Genomic DNA, 14,623 nt, shown 5'->3' on the forward strand with positions numbered 1-14,623 from the left:
TTGATGACCTAAAAGATTTAAGTTCGAGATGGAAATAAAGCGCTGCACAGTCGTACTGAGCCTGGCTCTGGTTCTGCTGGAGGTTTCTTCCTGTTGAAGGGGAGTTCTTCCTCGTGCTCGCTATGAGGGATTGCTGTAAAGTCATCAACTTCTCGCCCGCTACATTTTTTAAAACCACGTCGAGTAATTAACTGAGCAAACTTTGCTGTGTTATAACCAGGGGAATGTATGACATATTGAACTAAAATGTGTTTTTTTTTTTTCTTTTTTGCAAAGTGTCTCGAAACAAGATTTGTGATGAATTGGGGCTGTACATATAAACAAGTGAATTGACATTAAAATTATTAGATCAGTTATTTGCAGGAAAACTTCCTAATGTTTGGGTTTGTAAATGAAATGATCTACGTTATTATGTTGTCGAACAGCTGACATCGTTTTGCCTTTACCTTTTGTATATTAATAACATAAAATTGAGCAAATCTTTCTAAACGGTTTGGTTCGAATGAGAATATGGAAATAAAAGCGACGTTAATGACGTGATGATCTACTCGCGTTTTTATAATTCAGCCAATTTAGCACGAAATGTAGTGCAATTTGATTCCTAAGTGATTACGAGTGGAAGCGTTGTTTCAAACAAAGGACAGCTGCACGCCGTTTCAAACATTGATATCTTTTTATTAAGACAAGTACTCTTCAGATTTTTTTTTTTATTCTTTCGTAAAAATGTTGGCATGAACCAATACAAAATATGTATGGTCAAATGAAAACAAGAAAACAAACAAAAAAAAAACCCCATCCTCTTCACTACACAAAAACCCCCCAAAAACCAAAACAAACAAACTAAATGTCACTTGGGAACAAAAAAAAAAAAAAGAAAAAAAAATGTAATTCAAGATTCAACAACCTAAACAACCAATCTAGGGGTTTAAAAACGATCACCTCCCCGACCCGGTCTCTTCTCTCCCCACGCCCCTTCCTCTTCCTCCCTCCCCAGGCTTTAAAACCGTGAGTTTCGTCCAAATATCCAAGGGGTTACAGATCATTCATAAAACTTCATGTCACAGTAAAATACACCATCGTCTAAATAAGAAAAGCGATGCATGACACAAACAGATCCTTGAGGGCTGTGAGAATATCCTAGGCGTACTAACTGACCCGCGCCGCGCGAGCAGAACGCAACGGTGGAGGAAGAAGAAGAAGAAGTGTCGAGAACATCGTCGTGATTTCGTTAACACCGACTGTACATCGTTTTCAGCTGCTTAACAAATCTAGTTTTCTTTGTGAACTAGGCCTATGCAAAATAATATTTAACATTTACCGTAACAGTGCACCATATTAAACACAGAAACATGTACAACTGAGAGGAACATGTACATCTTGTGATTTTTGTTACGTCTTCCAAAACCTGTGGTACTACAGCATATATATATATATATATATATCTATATATCTATATATATACTCGGGGCTTAAAATTTGCAATCTACCTGAGATGCAAAATAAAATAAAAAAAAATAACACAACTATAGTAACACTCATGAACCTGAGAGAGTGAAGGAAAAAAAAATACTACACATCATGTAAGAAATATAAATGAAAAATTGGATTAAAATGATTTAACCCCCCCCCCCCCTCCTACCACAGCCTTTCTCAAAGTTCATCCATCAAAAGCGACAGGTACCATTTAAGATAAATATCAAAGCCCAGAGTAACATTTGTCATGCACATAGCTGTTTCCATGACACCGCAACTCCACAATCTAGAAACAACAACAAAAAGAGAGAGAGATATATTAATTTGTTCTTATTCTAGCTTATAATCTAGCTTTTAGCACTGAATTCCTCTCTGAAAGCTGCTTAGCCTTCGCCCAGGAAATATTCAAATAAATAGCAAACGCAGTAAAGGCGACCAAATACTTAAGGCCAAATTGAATTTTGCTCTTATAAATACTGGCCCCACTGCACACACACACAAAAAATGTTTTACCAAAAATGATCTCAACATATTTTATTTTCAAAATGAATGAATTTGATTTATTTATCATCCAGATCCAAAAACCAGGATATGAGTTTATAGTGCATGAACAGACAACTTGGCTGAGTATCGGCCTGAAAGTTAGAAAGGACAGATATATGTACAAGCTTAGAGTATGATTCTAACCATATGCCTCGAGATCAGAAGAAGGCACTACAATATGTCCTTCACTTTATTCTTTATTTTTTTATTTTATTTTATTATTATATGTATCAAGAGGTCTGTTTAAGGCAGTGGTCATTCGTTTTTATCTGGTCTTTTTTCCCCCCTTACTCATCTTCTTGCTCTTCTTCTTCAGGCAATGCAATAAAGTGTCCTGCTAATTGCCAAACCAGTTTTGCTCTTCTATCTGTGAGTCGGAGAGGCGTAGAATGTGTAAAGTTCACACTGTTTGATTGGGGTTAGCGAAAAGGAGAGATAAATTGTAGCACTGTGCCATTTCTCTGCCTCGGTTTGAGGCTACGAGATGACAGAGAAAAAAAAACCAAAACAAAAAAACTAAACTAGGAGCTTCCCCAAGTGAAATCCTTTGGCCTTAGAAGTTATCAAAGAAAGCCCAAAGATAAAGTATTTGCACAGAGGAAAATTTAATGGACTCATACTTGCAGTGAGTGAAAGGTCTTTTAAGTCGGAAACCAACAAGAACAACAGCATAAGAAACAAAAATGGCTCGGCAAGGACTTCAAAGCTAAACATACGTGGGCAGTTTTTGTGTTTTTATTTTAATTGAAAGAGTGACATCAGTTTTGTTTTCTTCCAGCAGATAAGGAGGGACAGAGGGGGCTTTCCAACTTTGTTTATGGAATACGCACAAAGACTCGTCGGCATGGAATGGAAGTATGAAAATGGGAGATATTTTAAGCTAGCAAAGAATTGCTAGCTGTCTGTTTTAGCGTGACGTAATACTTAGGTGAAGTCGGATTTTATAAGCCAACACAATAAATGATGCTTAAGAGTGTAGGCGAGTTAGCTAAACAGCTAATTTAGGTCAGATATTCAGATAGCCAGCAGGCTCTACGGTAGCTTATGACCAGATTGCATAACACGTCTGGTGTTAGCGTGTAGCCTATGGGCAATGTGGATGGATAGTTAAGCAGCTTATTTACTTTAGTTAGCTACTTTGATGGCTAAATTAGCTGCTAAGCTAATTTTATTAAAATAGCTAACCTGTTCAATAGGTCAAACATTGCTAACTAGCTAAATCAGTTTAGCTAGTTAAGCTTAATTAGCTAAAGAGACAATCTAGAAAACTACCAAACTGAGTTACTATTATTATTTTTATTGTTATTATTTATTATTGTTAGCTAATCAGGTATTCAGGTTGTGCAGCTAATTTAGCTAAACAGCTCCTTTGACTTTTTAACTAAATTAGCTAGAGTCGATGTACTTAAATTAGCTAGCTGATTTACTGAGTTTTCTGCTCAGCTAAATTAGATAAATATCCTAATTTTACTTAAATAGGTAGCCACTTGTTACAGCTAATTAGAATAATTTTGCTAAAGTATTTAAGGTCCAGTATATGCACCTTGATACTACTAAATATTACAGTGTCAGTCTCTTACAGCAAAGTGTCTTTCCAGAAATCTTAACCTTTCACTATCTGTTGTTTCATACATTTTTCTTTGTCAATACCAGACAAAAACATGAAAATGAAAGAAACCGAACAACCTTTGCCTCACTGTCATGGCACATTAGTGTTGCTTAGAAGATAACTATCTTCCAGAAATGTTTTTGAGGAGATGCAGTCTGCTGTGGTATTAATGCAGCAGACAAATGCCTCTGTAAACTAAACCTGACAGATTCCAGGATGAATATTAAATAAAGTTGGGTACGGGTTGAGGATAAAGACTAACTTTTCAAATGAAACGGACAATTTTACAACAAAGAACACAACCAACAATTGACTCATAAAGTAGGAGATGAAAGGTTTGACAGATGAAAACACATGATGTCGTATGACAAGCTAGATCACTTTCTCAAAATCGAGGGACACGGCCGATCCGATCCCAAGCATTGGTCTGGGATTCTGATTATGGTCTTTAACCATGAAGTCAGCTGTTCATGCTCTCGCCTTCCTATACAGGCTTTACGTCGAACGCCTCAGAGGACGTGACCGGCAGGTTGAATGTCGTGAAGAAAGGTTTGCAGTCAACAGCTATCTTTTAGCGGAAAACAAAAATTGTTCAGCTGTATCCCGCAAAGTTGGCAGTTCAAGTATTTCTCGAGATGGTTGTGAAACGCCCAAATGTTCCTCATGCTAACTCCAACAGGAAGCTACAAGTAGAAAAGCTTCAAAGGGACAGCGGTGAGGCGGAAACAATTGCACGGCGATTGAATTTACCACTCAGGGTGACCAACCCACTCATGTGGTGGAAAATAAAGGTTTTTATTTCCTTTTTTTGTGGTACATCCAGATAGATGTACAGTACGTTACATATTTGAACTTTAATTTACTAGAGATAGGCAGTGTACAACTCAAATCTGGCTGTAAAGAAATGCAAGTATTAGATCAAAACTCTGTATTGGCAAATACTTCATCTTAATTGACCCTGGGGACAAAAAAAGAACAAAAAAAGATAGAAACATCCCTTTATAGAAACAACATGGCATCGATTGCAGGTATGGATGGAATTAGGTACCACTGACATTGGAGAGTTTGTCGGATAAATCTGATGAAAATAGTAAGACGTTTCAGAAATGGTAGCTGCTCAAGACTTTTTAGGAATGTGGTTCAAAATAAAATTCTGCGTTACTGAATGGATCTGGGAACTTTTGAGGGATTGGTTGCATCTCGCAACTTGATTTTAAACCCCATACGTATACATGTGACTCGTACTTACTCCTTTAGCAAATACATTCAAAGAAAGGCATGAGTACTCAAAACGGTTACGTAAGTAATCTACAGTGAGTCTGAATTTGAAGGGGGGGGTTGTGTGTAGGCGTGCGTGTGTGTGTGTGTGTGTGCAGGTAATCGTCAAAACCAATCAGACCTGCATCTAAATGTGATGAACTTGGGAGGCACCACAGGACTTTGACCCAGCGGGGAGAAACATGTCGATACTGGGTTTTATTTAATAAGCAACTGGAGAGAAAGAGATAAAAAAAATTTAAAAAAGTGAACAAAAGTGTGAGTGAGCTGGCCTCTCTTATATCTGGTTACATGAGCTAAAAGCTAGTTGTAGCACACACTGACAAACACCAGACCCCTTTCTATCTCCTCTGAAAGCCAAACGCAACAAAGGATCAAGTAGAGCACATGGAGAAAGAATCCAATCCAACAAGCAATGCGAATAGAAACCAACGAACCGACAAAAGAAATAGAACAAGGCACAAAATTGTCTGTAAAATAATTATACTGTACAGAATAGGACCCGGCAGTCCAAGGAAGGGTCGGACAGGAGACTAAACGACGCCTCTTCTTCCCACGCGGCTACGCCATTCCTACTTCCCTCCTCCTCGTCCTCCTCTCCCCTTCTTCTTTTACCCTAACCCAAGCCGTCCTACTACCCAATCAACGCTGGACGCAGTGCTCCCACCGCGTCCCCAACCATCACTTCAGGCCCGTCTGGTTTAGATGTAGTACTCCTTCTTCTCGTCTGTGTTGTTGTGGCCCCCCTCTGCGTTGATGATTGCCGTGTCGGCGTCGGCTGCGTCGTCCGCTCCCTTGGCTTCATGCGTGAAGTAAGTTCCTGAAAAAAAAAATGAAAAAAAAAGGGGGACAAACGAATTAGCGCCCGGCGCGCTCCGCCTCGCCACCTTTTCTCTTCAACTCTGCTGCACTCCATTTTCAAATAAAGCACTTAAACTCTCTCAACAATGCGTTCGCGAGCAAGCGCGGCGGCGGCGCATTTACCTTTGTGTCTGGCAAAGTACCGGCCGAGCACAATGAGCGCGCAGAGGATCGCAAACATCACGACGGCGACCACTCCACCGATGACGGCGTGGTCGATTTTCTGCGGAGCGCCCTCGCTGGCCCTGGAGTCTTGGCAAAACAAAGGAAAAAAACAAAACAAAAACACAACAACTAAAAGTTAATATCATGGTTACAAAAACGCTCAGCTTGAGAACTGTGGTAAAAGTGCAGCCCACACACGCGTGGTTTTCTGGCCATCAGAGTGCCGTAGCCAACGTTGGAGTGAGCAAACCAGAAAGTTTTAAAGAGAATAGAAATATTCTGAACACACACAGCTGTTTTCACACCACTTGGCACCTCTGGTAGAGATGTGTGAAAAGCCTTGAAGTTACTGCAGGAGCATAACCTCGCATAAACTTTATATGGAGTGCATTTCTTTGGTTATGAAAATCTGTCCTGTAGAAAACCTTTGGGCTCAACAGGGGAGAAAACAACATAAACCCAAGACTGCGGGCGATCAAAAGAGATTGTGCAAACAAGTGGTCAAAATTTGTGAAAAGTTCTGTCTTATTAGTAAAAACTGCTTTCTTAAAAGCAACAGGAAGAAGAGTGCCACCAGTAAATGTGTTAAAAATGTATTTAATGGGACTGATCTTCTAGCCGAATACTCAGGTTTAATGTTTGATTCAGTACGATATTTTTCTTGATGAATTTATTTTCCATTGGGTTTTTTTCCTCCACATTTCACAAATAAATGTGAAGGGTTCTTGTTAAGAGGAATCATGTGGGTTTCAATTCATAATCGATTTCTTAAAAAAATCATCTTTTCATTCCTCAGTAGGGCGTGCTGTGGTGGCGCAGCGGGTTAGCACGCCCCACGTTTGGAGGCCTTAGACCCGTGGATGTCGTGGGTTCGACTCCCGGTCCCGACGACCTTTGCCACATGTCCTCCTTCAAAAAATGGCGCCGGCTCAGCTGGCTGCCTGCAGACACAGCTCCTGTCGTGTGCTGTAACTGCGAAATAATTTCCCTGCTGGGATGAATAAAGTAAAAATTATTAATATTACTTCAGAAAATCTTTCATCCTTAAAGGAGAACTATATGAAAAAAGAAACAGGATTTTTAATTGTACAATTATTTCTATTGCTTAGGCAGATTCAAAAGTACAAACAGAACGAGATGTCGCGTCATTTAAAAATTTTTTTTTGACTTTTGCTTTTAGACATTCCCTCCGGCGTCTCCTCGAGCGAGCGGCGCTGAAAATATTAGGACAGTCATTCCACCGTGAAACGGCAGACACTGTCTGCAATTTCGGCGAGAATTCACACACTGTAAGATGCGCTGCGATTTAAGGGCCCATTTCTGGAAGTTATAGAGCTCAATCATGAGAAAGAGACACACGTCTGAAGATAAATTGGCGGCCAGCTCCCGCCCCTCCTCTACCCCCAAAACCGAGAAATGCGCGACTGCCTCAGGTGTCAGCGAGTATCGCCGTCCGGCACTTAGCCAGAGTTATCCGTGCGCCGCTCGACATACAAGGCGAAACTCCGAAGCCCTTAAATTTCCAGCCTCAGAATAGTTCAGAGGCATTTATCAATAGTCTATATCTGTGCACATTGGGACTGATTGAGGAGTGATGGGCGAAGGGGGAATGGCCGCACTGTTCTTTTTGCTGCATGAGAGAGCAGCTCAATTTTCCATCAGTCTCTCCAGTCATGCTCTGGACTTGAATGATTTTGATAAAAGACGAGTTGAGGGTGCAGAATTCCTCGACGCGACAAGAAGGCGTAATAAGTCGACTTGACGGGTCTGAGACGTGGCAGTCACATCTCAACTGAGAGGAAAAGAGAAAAGAAAAGAAAAAAGTTGAGAAATAAAAAAGAAAAGAGAAGAAAAACACCTCATTCGGTAGCTCGGCTTGTCAGAATCGGTTCCTACCAGGAGCGTAATTAATAGGAAAAGTTCCGTTTCGGCCGAGAGCTCCCGCTAAAATGGATTCATCTTCAACAGGGAGGGCACGGCTGTTGCGCGTCGAGGCCCGTACGAGGCGCAGTTTGTTTACTGTATCAAGGATGTCAGGATAGCACAGTTCTCTTGTTGCCCCGCACACACACACACACACGCACACCCCCCACCCCCGGAGGAGACGAAACGGCCCGTGCTCCATGCTAATGAACATGCTCCCACTAAATGGCCTGTGCAACCGTCCTGTCTCATCTTCCCTCCCTTTTTCTTTCTTTTTTTTCTGCTTCTTTTTCTTCCCAGCCTCCTGCCCTCACCTTGCTCACCCCCTGTCTTTCCGCCTGACACATCCTGGAGGAAACACGAGGAGGTCTTGGCTGCCTCGGTGCATCGAGGGAGAGTTTGATTTAACAAGTAGGGGAGGGGAGAAAAAAAAAGAAAAATTTTCCTCCGGAGTCAGCAGCAAGACACTATCACAAAAATGTCAGAGAATAACTTAAAATCCCCTAACGGCAGCAGTATCAACGGCTACGGTTGGCTGCGTTTCATGTTGCCCGCATTAGGCACACTGCTGAACACTGGTTTCCTGTTCACCGGTCCTGTATTTACCACCGGGGTGAGCGGACAAAACATGACCCCAAAAATTCCGATGCGGGCGCGTGTCGTCAATGTCTCCTTTTTGCCCGTTTTCGCGACCTCCGATTTTGTTGTAAAAGGAATTATAGAGCATGCCAAAAGCACGGGGCTTCAGTGTGCTGTAAGACGATTTCAAATGTAAAGGTCAGCAGCGATGAGGAGTGCTAACTCAGCCTATCTGCGCTCCTATGTGGACATATTCACTGTTGCATATAGGTTTATTATGTTGTTGGTCATATAGAAAATTTGGGAGTTTAAGTCATGTCAAAGACTAAAGGTCAGGATAAACTATCATCTATAGAATTTGCTGGAAAGATCATAAAATAGAAGTGTATAAGTGCATCTTTATACGTACTTACTGTATATTATCAAACATAAATACATCAAAATCTGCATTTTGACTATATTTCAAAGCGCTTAAGTCATTTTCCGGCAAAAAATAATTTTTTGTGTTGCACTGATTTTAGCAGGAAGTTACCACTATCAATGAATGATGACGTTTTTCAGCACCGTCTTCAAGTAAAAATAAAACATTTCTAATCAGAAGAAATGACGACTGAAAAAAAGAGTAACCACTGTCTCTACAAAGATCAACTGATGAATTTCCCCGCAGTGAGACAGTAAAGCACATTTCTATTCTCTGTGTAAAATTAAAAAAAGACATTTTGAGAGCCACGATATTGTAGTGCAGCTACACCATCACAACCGATTACCTTTTTGTGGAGAAAAGTGAGACCTGCACCGCCAGAGCATGGCTCACTAATATGAAATCAGCAATTTGGTTGACACAAGAATTGGGAGAAAAATGCCAAACTCCGCACACACTGGAGTAGCGATAGAAAGGCAGCTGAAGCTGCAACATTCAGGTGAAGACTGTCAGTTGCACTTTATGTTTCAAAGTGCAATTTCCGTCCAAGCAGTAACCTAAAACAACAGTAAATATCAGTCACATGTGTGAAGACCAGTCATATTGTTTTATTTAACTGGTTTTCCTCTCACTGTGTGACATCATATCCAACCAAACCTTCTGCTTTATTAGACAGAGTAACAACAACTATTTCCATTCGCTAAATTCTAGAAAAATAAATGTGTAGAACAAAGTTTCGATGTTTGAGTGCTTATATTTTTGCATGTCAAACAAACCCAACATTACGCGTTCTCGCTCTCTCTCTCTCAGTGGAAATTAGCCAGATATCCAGCAAACTATTGCAACTAGATTCAGAAAAAATACCCAAAATGTTCAAGTTAAATATTACAGTTTGAAGGTAATTCCATCAAATGCTAAGGCAATGCATTTAAACTTTTGATTTTAAAAAGAGTAAAACAATCTCTGCCCAATTATTCTCCCTTTGGCAAATACAAATAATTTAGCCAGTTAGGAAATGTTAAGTTGGACTTCATGTCTGATGACGTGAAAAACAATTGGTTGTGTCTTTTCATGTATAAATCTCTGATTTGAATTGTAAACGAGCATAAAACACAGCTATTGTTCACACTGGAGTTATTTGGTTCACTTTAATTAGTAGCAGTGACGTGCGATGAGGTTCATAGCTGGTGAGGCACTGACTTAATCATAACCAGATATACAAATATAGACCACCTGCAGGCTATTGTTTACATAAGGACATTTCACGCATGCGGACAAAGCTGGAGGGCAAAAAACTATTCTTTTACATGTCATGTATAGCCGCGCTGCCGCCCTAGAATAATTCCGTTAATTCAATCAAACTTGGACATTTAGGTATTAATTTTGTGCTATACTCCACAGCAAAGAGAAAAACCGTTGAAGTACAACTCAAAACCACTTCTTTCTCGCTCTCTGCTTTGGCCAGGCTACACACAGACTTGTTGCCATAGCAATTGACAACAACGCCACAAAAAAACCCACTCAAATATTTCCCACAAAAAAAGCAGAACATTCAGTCTGTTGCAGTAATACGGTTTTAGGGTTAATGTTTATTTTGCGATTATTAATAAGTGATTGTTGTGGTAAGAAGAGAAAACTATAAATATATCGCTGCACTTGACTTTACTGTATTGCTAGCTCCATGGCTAGCTCGTTGTTACTGTCTCTTACTCTGCAGTCACAATGTCTTGGATCATGAGCGCCCCCTGCCATCAGGCAAGAGAACTGCCTGCCTCACCTCGAATCTGTTCTCCGCCGTTTCTGATCGCTGCTCAGCACACGAAACACGTTACACACATAGTTGGTGACAAGAAACACTTTACATTATATTATATAAGCTAAATTATGGAAAATCAGTTCACGCATTAAATGTTTTTTAACCATTCATGCTGTCATCCAGTGCAGTTAGTGAGAGGTTGATCAATCAAGGTGAAGCTCAGCTCACTGCTGCCTCACCAGCTGCGCTTCCGAGCATTTGAATGGGAAATGAAGAAAATTCAGCGATTTTGAAGAAAAACTACTCAAAATTGGTTAAGCTAAATAAAAAATAAATACTTTACAGTACAAACCACAGGGTGAAAATAGCAATACAAATTATTTTATTATTATATTTTTCCATTATGACTGGTGAGGCTCTGCCTCCCTTGAACGCACGTCACTGATTAGTAGTTATCTTGACTAAGACTGATCTGTTTCTCTAAAATGAGGCTGTTCAGACGGCTAGTAAGATACTGACTACTGATACCAACTTGGTAGAACCCGTCTTCAGTCATTGTGAACCGTGCATGAATTTTAGACGGACGTGTTCCAACTAAACAGAAGGCTTTTAACTGATAACATGTAAATCAGGGATTTTTTTTTTTTATTAGAATTATTATTATTGGAGGATGTCTCATAAACAAAATAATCTTCGTAAGCCTTCACGGCTGAGCAATTCCAATTTACAACTGCGACGTACCAGCGACAGCCTTAAAAGCCTTGGTTTCTGTATGGCGCCGCAGCAGCACGGCGGGCGTCTGGAAGATCGCCAAGAGAGGCGGCACGTGAACATCAGCGCAACTTTTCCCTGGCATTTATTGGGAGCAAGTGTTGGAGTGGGAAAGAAAGAAAGAAAGAAAGAAGGAAAAACCAGTCTACCATCTGCTTAACAGTGTAGCTGATGTGTTCAGATATATTCAGTGGTATTGATTTGAACACAGAAACTTGTGGGTGAGTTTTCTCTGCAGTCCTTGCTGCTTGCACACTGTAAACAAATCCAGCGGTGACATCGCATCACCGGAGGAAACTCTCCACTGTGATTAACACGGGAGAGCAGAAAAGACGCAGTCCAGAGCAGAAAGGAACTAGTGGCGACACTTTCAACACTTCAACAGCTCTCTGAGGACATAAGTCCCAAAAAAAAAGAAAAGTGAGTTGGATTGTTCTATAAATTAGTTTGAGATTGTTTCATAAATTTGTCAAAAAAAGTTGTAATTAATTTTTTATTATTAAAATTTGTGTTGAATTTTCTCATTTATTATGAAAGAACATATCATATGGTCTTTTTTTTATCACATTAACATATTAACATGATAGTTTTACTTGTTTTTTTTATGCTTGGCATTTTTTAATTACAACAAAATTTTGATGTATTCATTCAAAGTAACAGTCATTTCAATTCCTAAAATAACTGGGGCAAACAACGTCATAATCACCATATGAACCTCTGTTGAATATAAATTATTCTGTAAAATGAAGTAATTTTTTTGAACCTTTGATCATCTGGCACAGGTAGCTAACTTAAAGAGAAAAAAAAAAAGATCCAAAGTGTAAATTAAGCTAATTCCTTTATGTAGAAGTAATGCAATTATTATTAAATGACGCATTAAAATAATTATTGATCAAAGCTAATCAAACAAGACTTTTTTAATATTACCATCGGCCAACGTGCTTTACAAAGAATAAGAGGTGATGATGATAATCATAATATTCACACTTTAAGAAAAAAAACAAAGACGCTAGCAAAACAGACATTTCTGGAGCTTTATAAAACATAGAGTAATGCAGCACCATCACTGCCAGTCAGCTGGTTAAAATGAAGCAGCAAGAAAATATTAATAAAAAAAATAACTAAAGAATCACTTTCAGAATGATATTGTCATTTGAAAACAAATTATTTCCACATGTTTGCTAAGGAAGGCAGATTCCTGTCAATGATTCATTGCATTTGGTCAGGAACCATTAAGACTCTGTATCAAAACTAGGCTCAACCAGGAATGCCAAAAAGGGTTAATAAGTTTCAAATAATCTCATTTAGATCATTTTACAGATTATTTTTTACATGTCATGAAGCTGTGGTATTTTTCTTCGTGATTATCTAACGTCAAAACTTTAAGGTGAGGGTCTTGTGTCTAGAGCGTTGCTTTGACTCGTTCATGCCTGTTTGAGAACTCCTTGAGTCTCCCGTGGCAACCATTCAGGTGTGCTCCACTTAGCAACCCTCCCCCACTCAGCTCCTCCAGACTAGCGGCAGCAGCAATTAGCAAACACCTGCTGAGCTCATCGAGTGAGCTACAACGCACCTGAGATCCGCTGTGAACACGTGTGACTTCCATCAATGGGCGACATGGAGAAGCGTTGTTGTGACGACAGCAAGGGTAGGAGGCTCTTAAAGAGACAGAGACCACTTTCAAGGTAGGTCAGGTAGGGCTCTGCGCAAAGATGGATTTCTTGATTTTTGATATTTATGGCATTTTCACAACAACTGAAGGTAACAGGTACTTCACTGTGACATAAAATGTGCCTAAAAATACATATTACCCCCTTCAAGAATCTCATAGTAGCACAAGTGATTCAATTTATTAAACAAGCAAACTCAAGTAAGTTGTTCTATTTTCAGTTGTGCTCTGATATTTAATAAAGAGCATTATTGAAAAGTAAATTTACTTAAGTAACTTGATTCACTAAGATACATTAAAAGCCAATACTGTTATTAATGTTTTCAAGTCGTTATAGTCTTTACATTTGCTAATTATGATTATTTTCTGCTTCCAGCTAAGAAAATCAGGACTGGAATATTACATCTGAAAAACAAAAAAGGAAACATTTTGAGTACAAAACTGTGGACTAAATGAAACACATGCTTCACACCTGCTTAAAGGTTCTCATTTTCAAAAAGTTGCATCACCAGAAGGCATATTTTAATTTATTGAATTTAGTTGAGGTTTGCTCTTTTACTTCGATCAGGGATCTTGACACTAACAGTCCAAATTGGCAGTTTAGCTGCTTGTTGGAAAAGCATTTTGGAAACACATTAATCTGACAAATAAATGTTTGAAGTTGGCCTTATACATATTTTCTACTGATCAACATGTTGCCTTCTACATAAATGTATACTTAGCAACACATTTCACTAAGCATCATCTATGTTAAACCTAAAAAAAAAGGGTTTTGAGAGACACACACATTAGATATCTCGGTGTAAACATGTCTTCGCCTTTCATTTTTCACACACGCTGTCGAGTTTCAACAGTGTCATTCCTTCATTGTCTTCTCAGGGCCAGTGTTTAAAACAGTTATTTAGCTCACAGCCAGCAGATATATTATCGCAGTCACAATCAAATCAAGCCTTAACCAAATTAGTACCCTTTGCATAGTCCTTTATTATGATTACTGTCATTTATCCTTCTTCCTATGTGGATCGGTTTGTCACTTGGCGCTCTAACAAATCCAGGATTAAGTTTCCCTGCAGCTCGCCGAACTGTTTTTGCATTTATAACAACAGAAGGTGCTCGGAGTGGGAAGAAAATCTCCAAATGAGAGACGGTATCATTATGGCAGCCTTTTGTGGCCTCGCACTTGAATCAAGCAGAATTTGATTATGTCTATAATGTGTCTGGCTGCTGTCCACATCCCCGGTGCAGCTCTTTCTCTTTCTCCTTCCCTCTCTCTCTTTTTTTTGTCTCCCCTCCCGCTCTCCCTCTCCCTCGCTGTGCTAGCGGCTCGATCAGAGAGCGCTGACATGCCCACACCGGCGACAGGATGCGCGCAACCGTGGGGATTTATGGGAGAATAAAGAGGATTTGCAACTGATGCCCGTGTCTGCGCGGCTGGGGGATCTGCTCCGCTCAAGTCCCACTGTCACATGCTTTACAGTCGCACCTTTTCCATCTCCGCGCCGGAATGACTAATTGCTGGTCAGTAACAGAGCATCCTATTAGAGGGCCTGCTGTCAGCGAGGAGATCAGACCGCC

At 39.9% G+C, this 14,623-nt stretch overlaps 1 protein-coding gene across 3 annotated transcripts in view; it reads right to left on the reverse strand.

Annotated features, from left to right (window-relative positions):
* Positions 1 to 654: 654 nt before the first annotated feature.
* cadm1b (cell adhesion molecule 1b) overlaps positions 655 to 14,623 on the reverse strand; it is a 260,038-nt gene continuing 246,069 nt past the window's right edge. For all 3 annotated transcript variants that reach the window (XM_028045551.1, XM_028045549.1, XM_028045550.1), the window contains 2 exons: positions 5,888 to 6,016; positions 655 to 5,723 (listed from right to left, as the gene is read on the reverse strand). In XM_028045551.1, coding sequence (XP_027901352.1) covers positions 5,605 to 5,723; positions 5,888 to 6,016 — 248 coding nt within the window. In that variant the 3' untranslated portion in view covers positions 655 to 5,604. The remainder of the gene's footprint in view (positions 5,724 to 5,887; positions 6,017 to 14,623) is intronic.

The sequence above is a fragment of the Xiphophorus couchianus genome, chromosome 18, assembly GCF_001444195.1.
Source record: "Xiphophorus couchianus chromosome 18, X_couchianus-1.0, whole genome shotgun sequence".
Classification (NCBI taxonomy): Eukaryota; Metazoa; Chordata; class Actinopteri; order Cyprinodontiformes; family Poeciliidae; genus Xiphophorus; species Xiphophorus couchianus.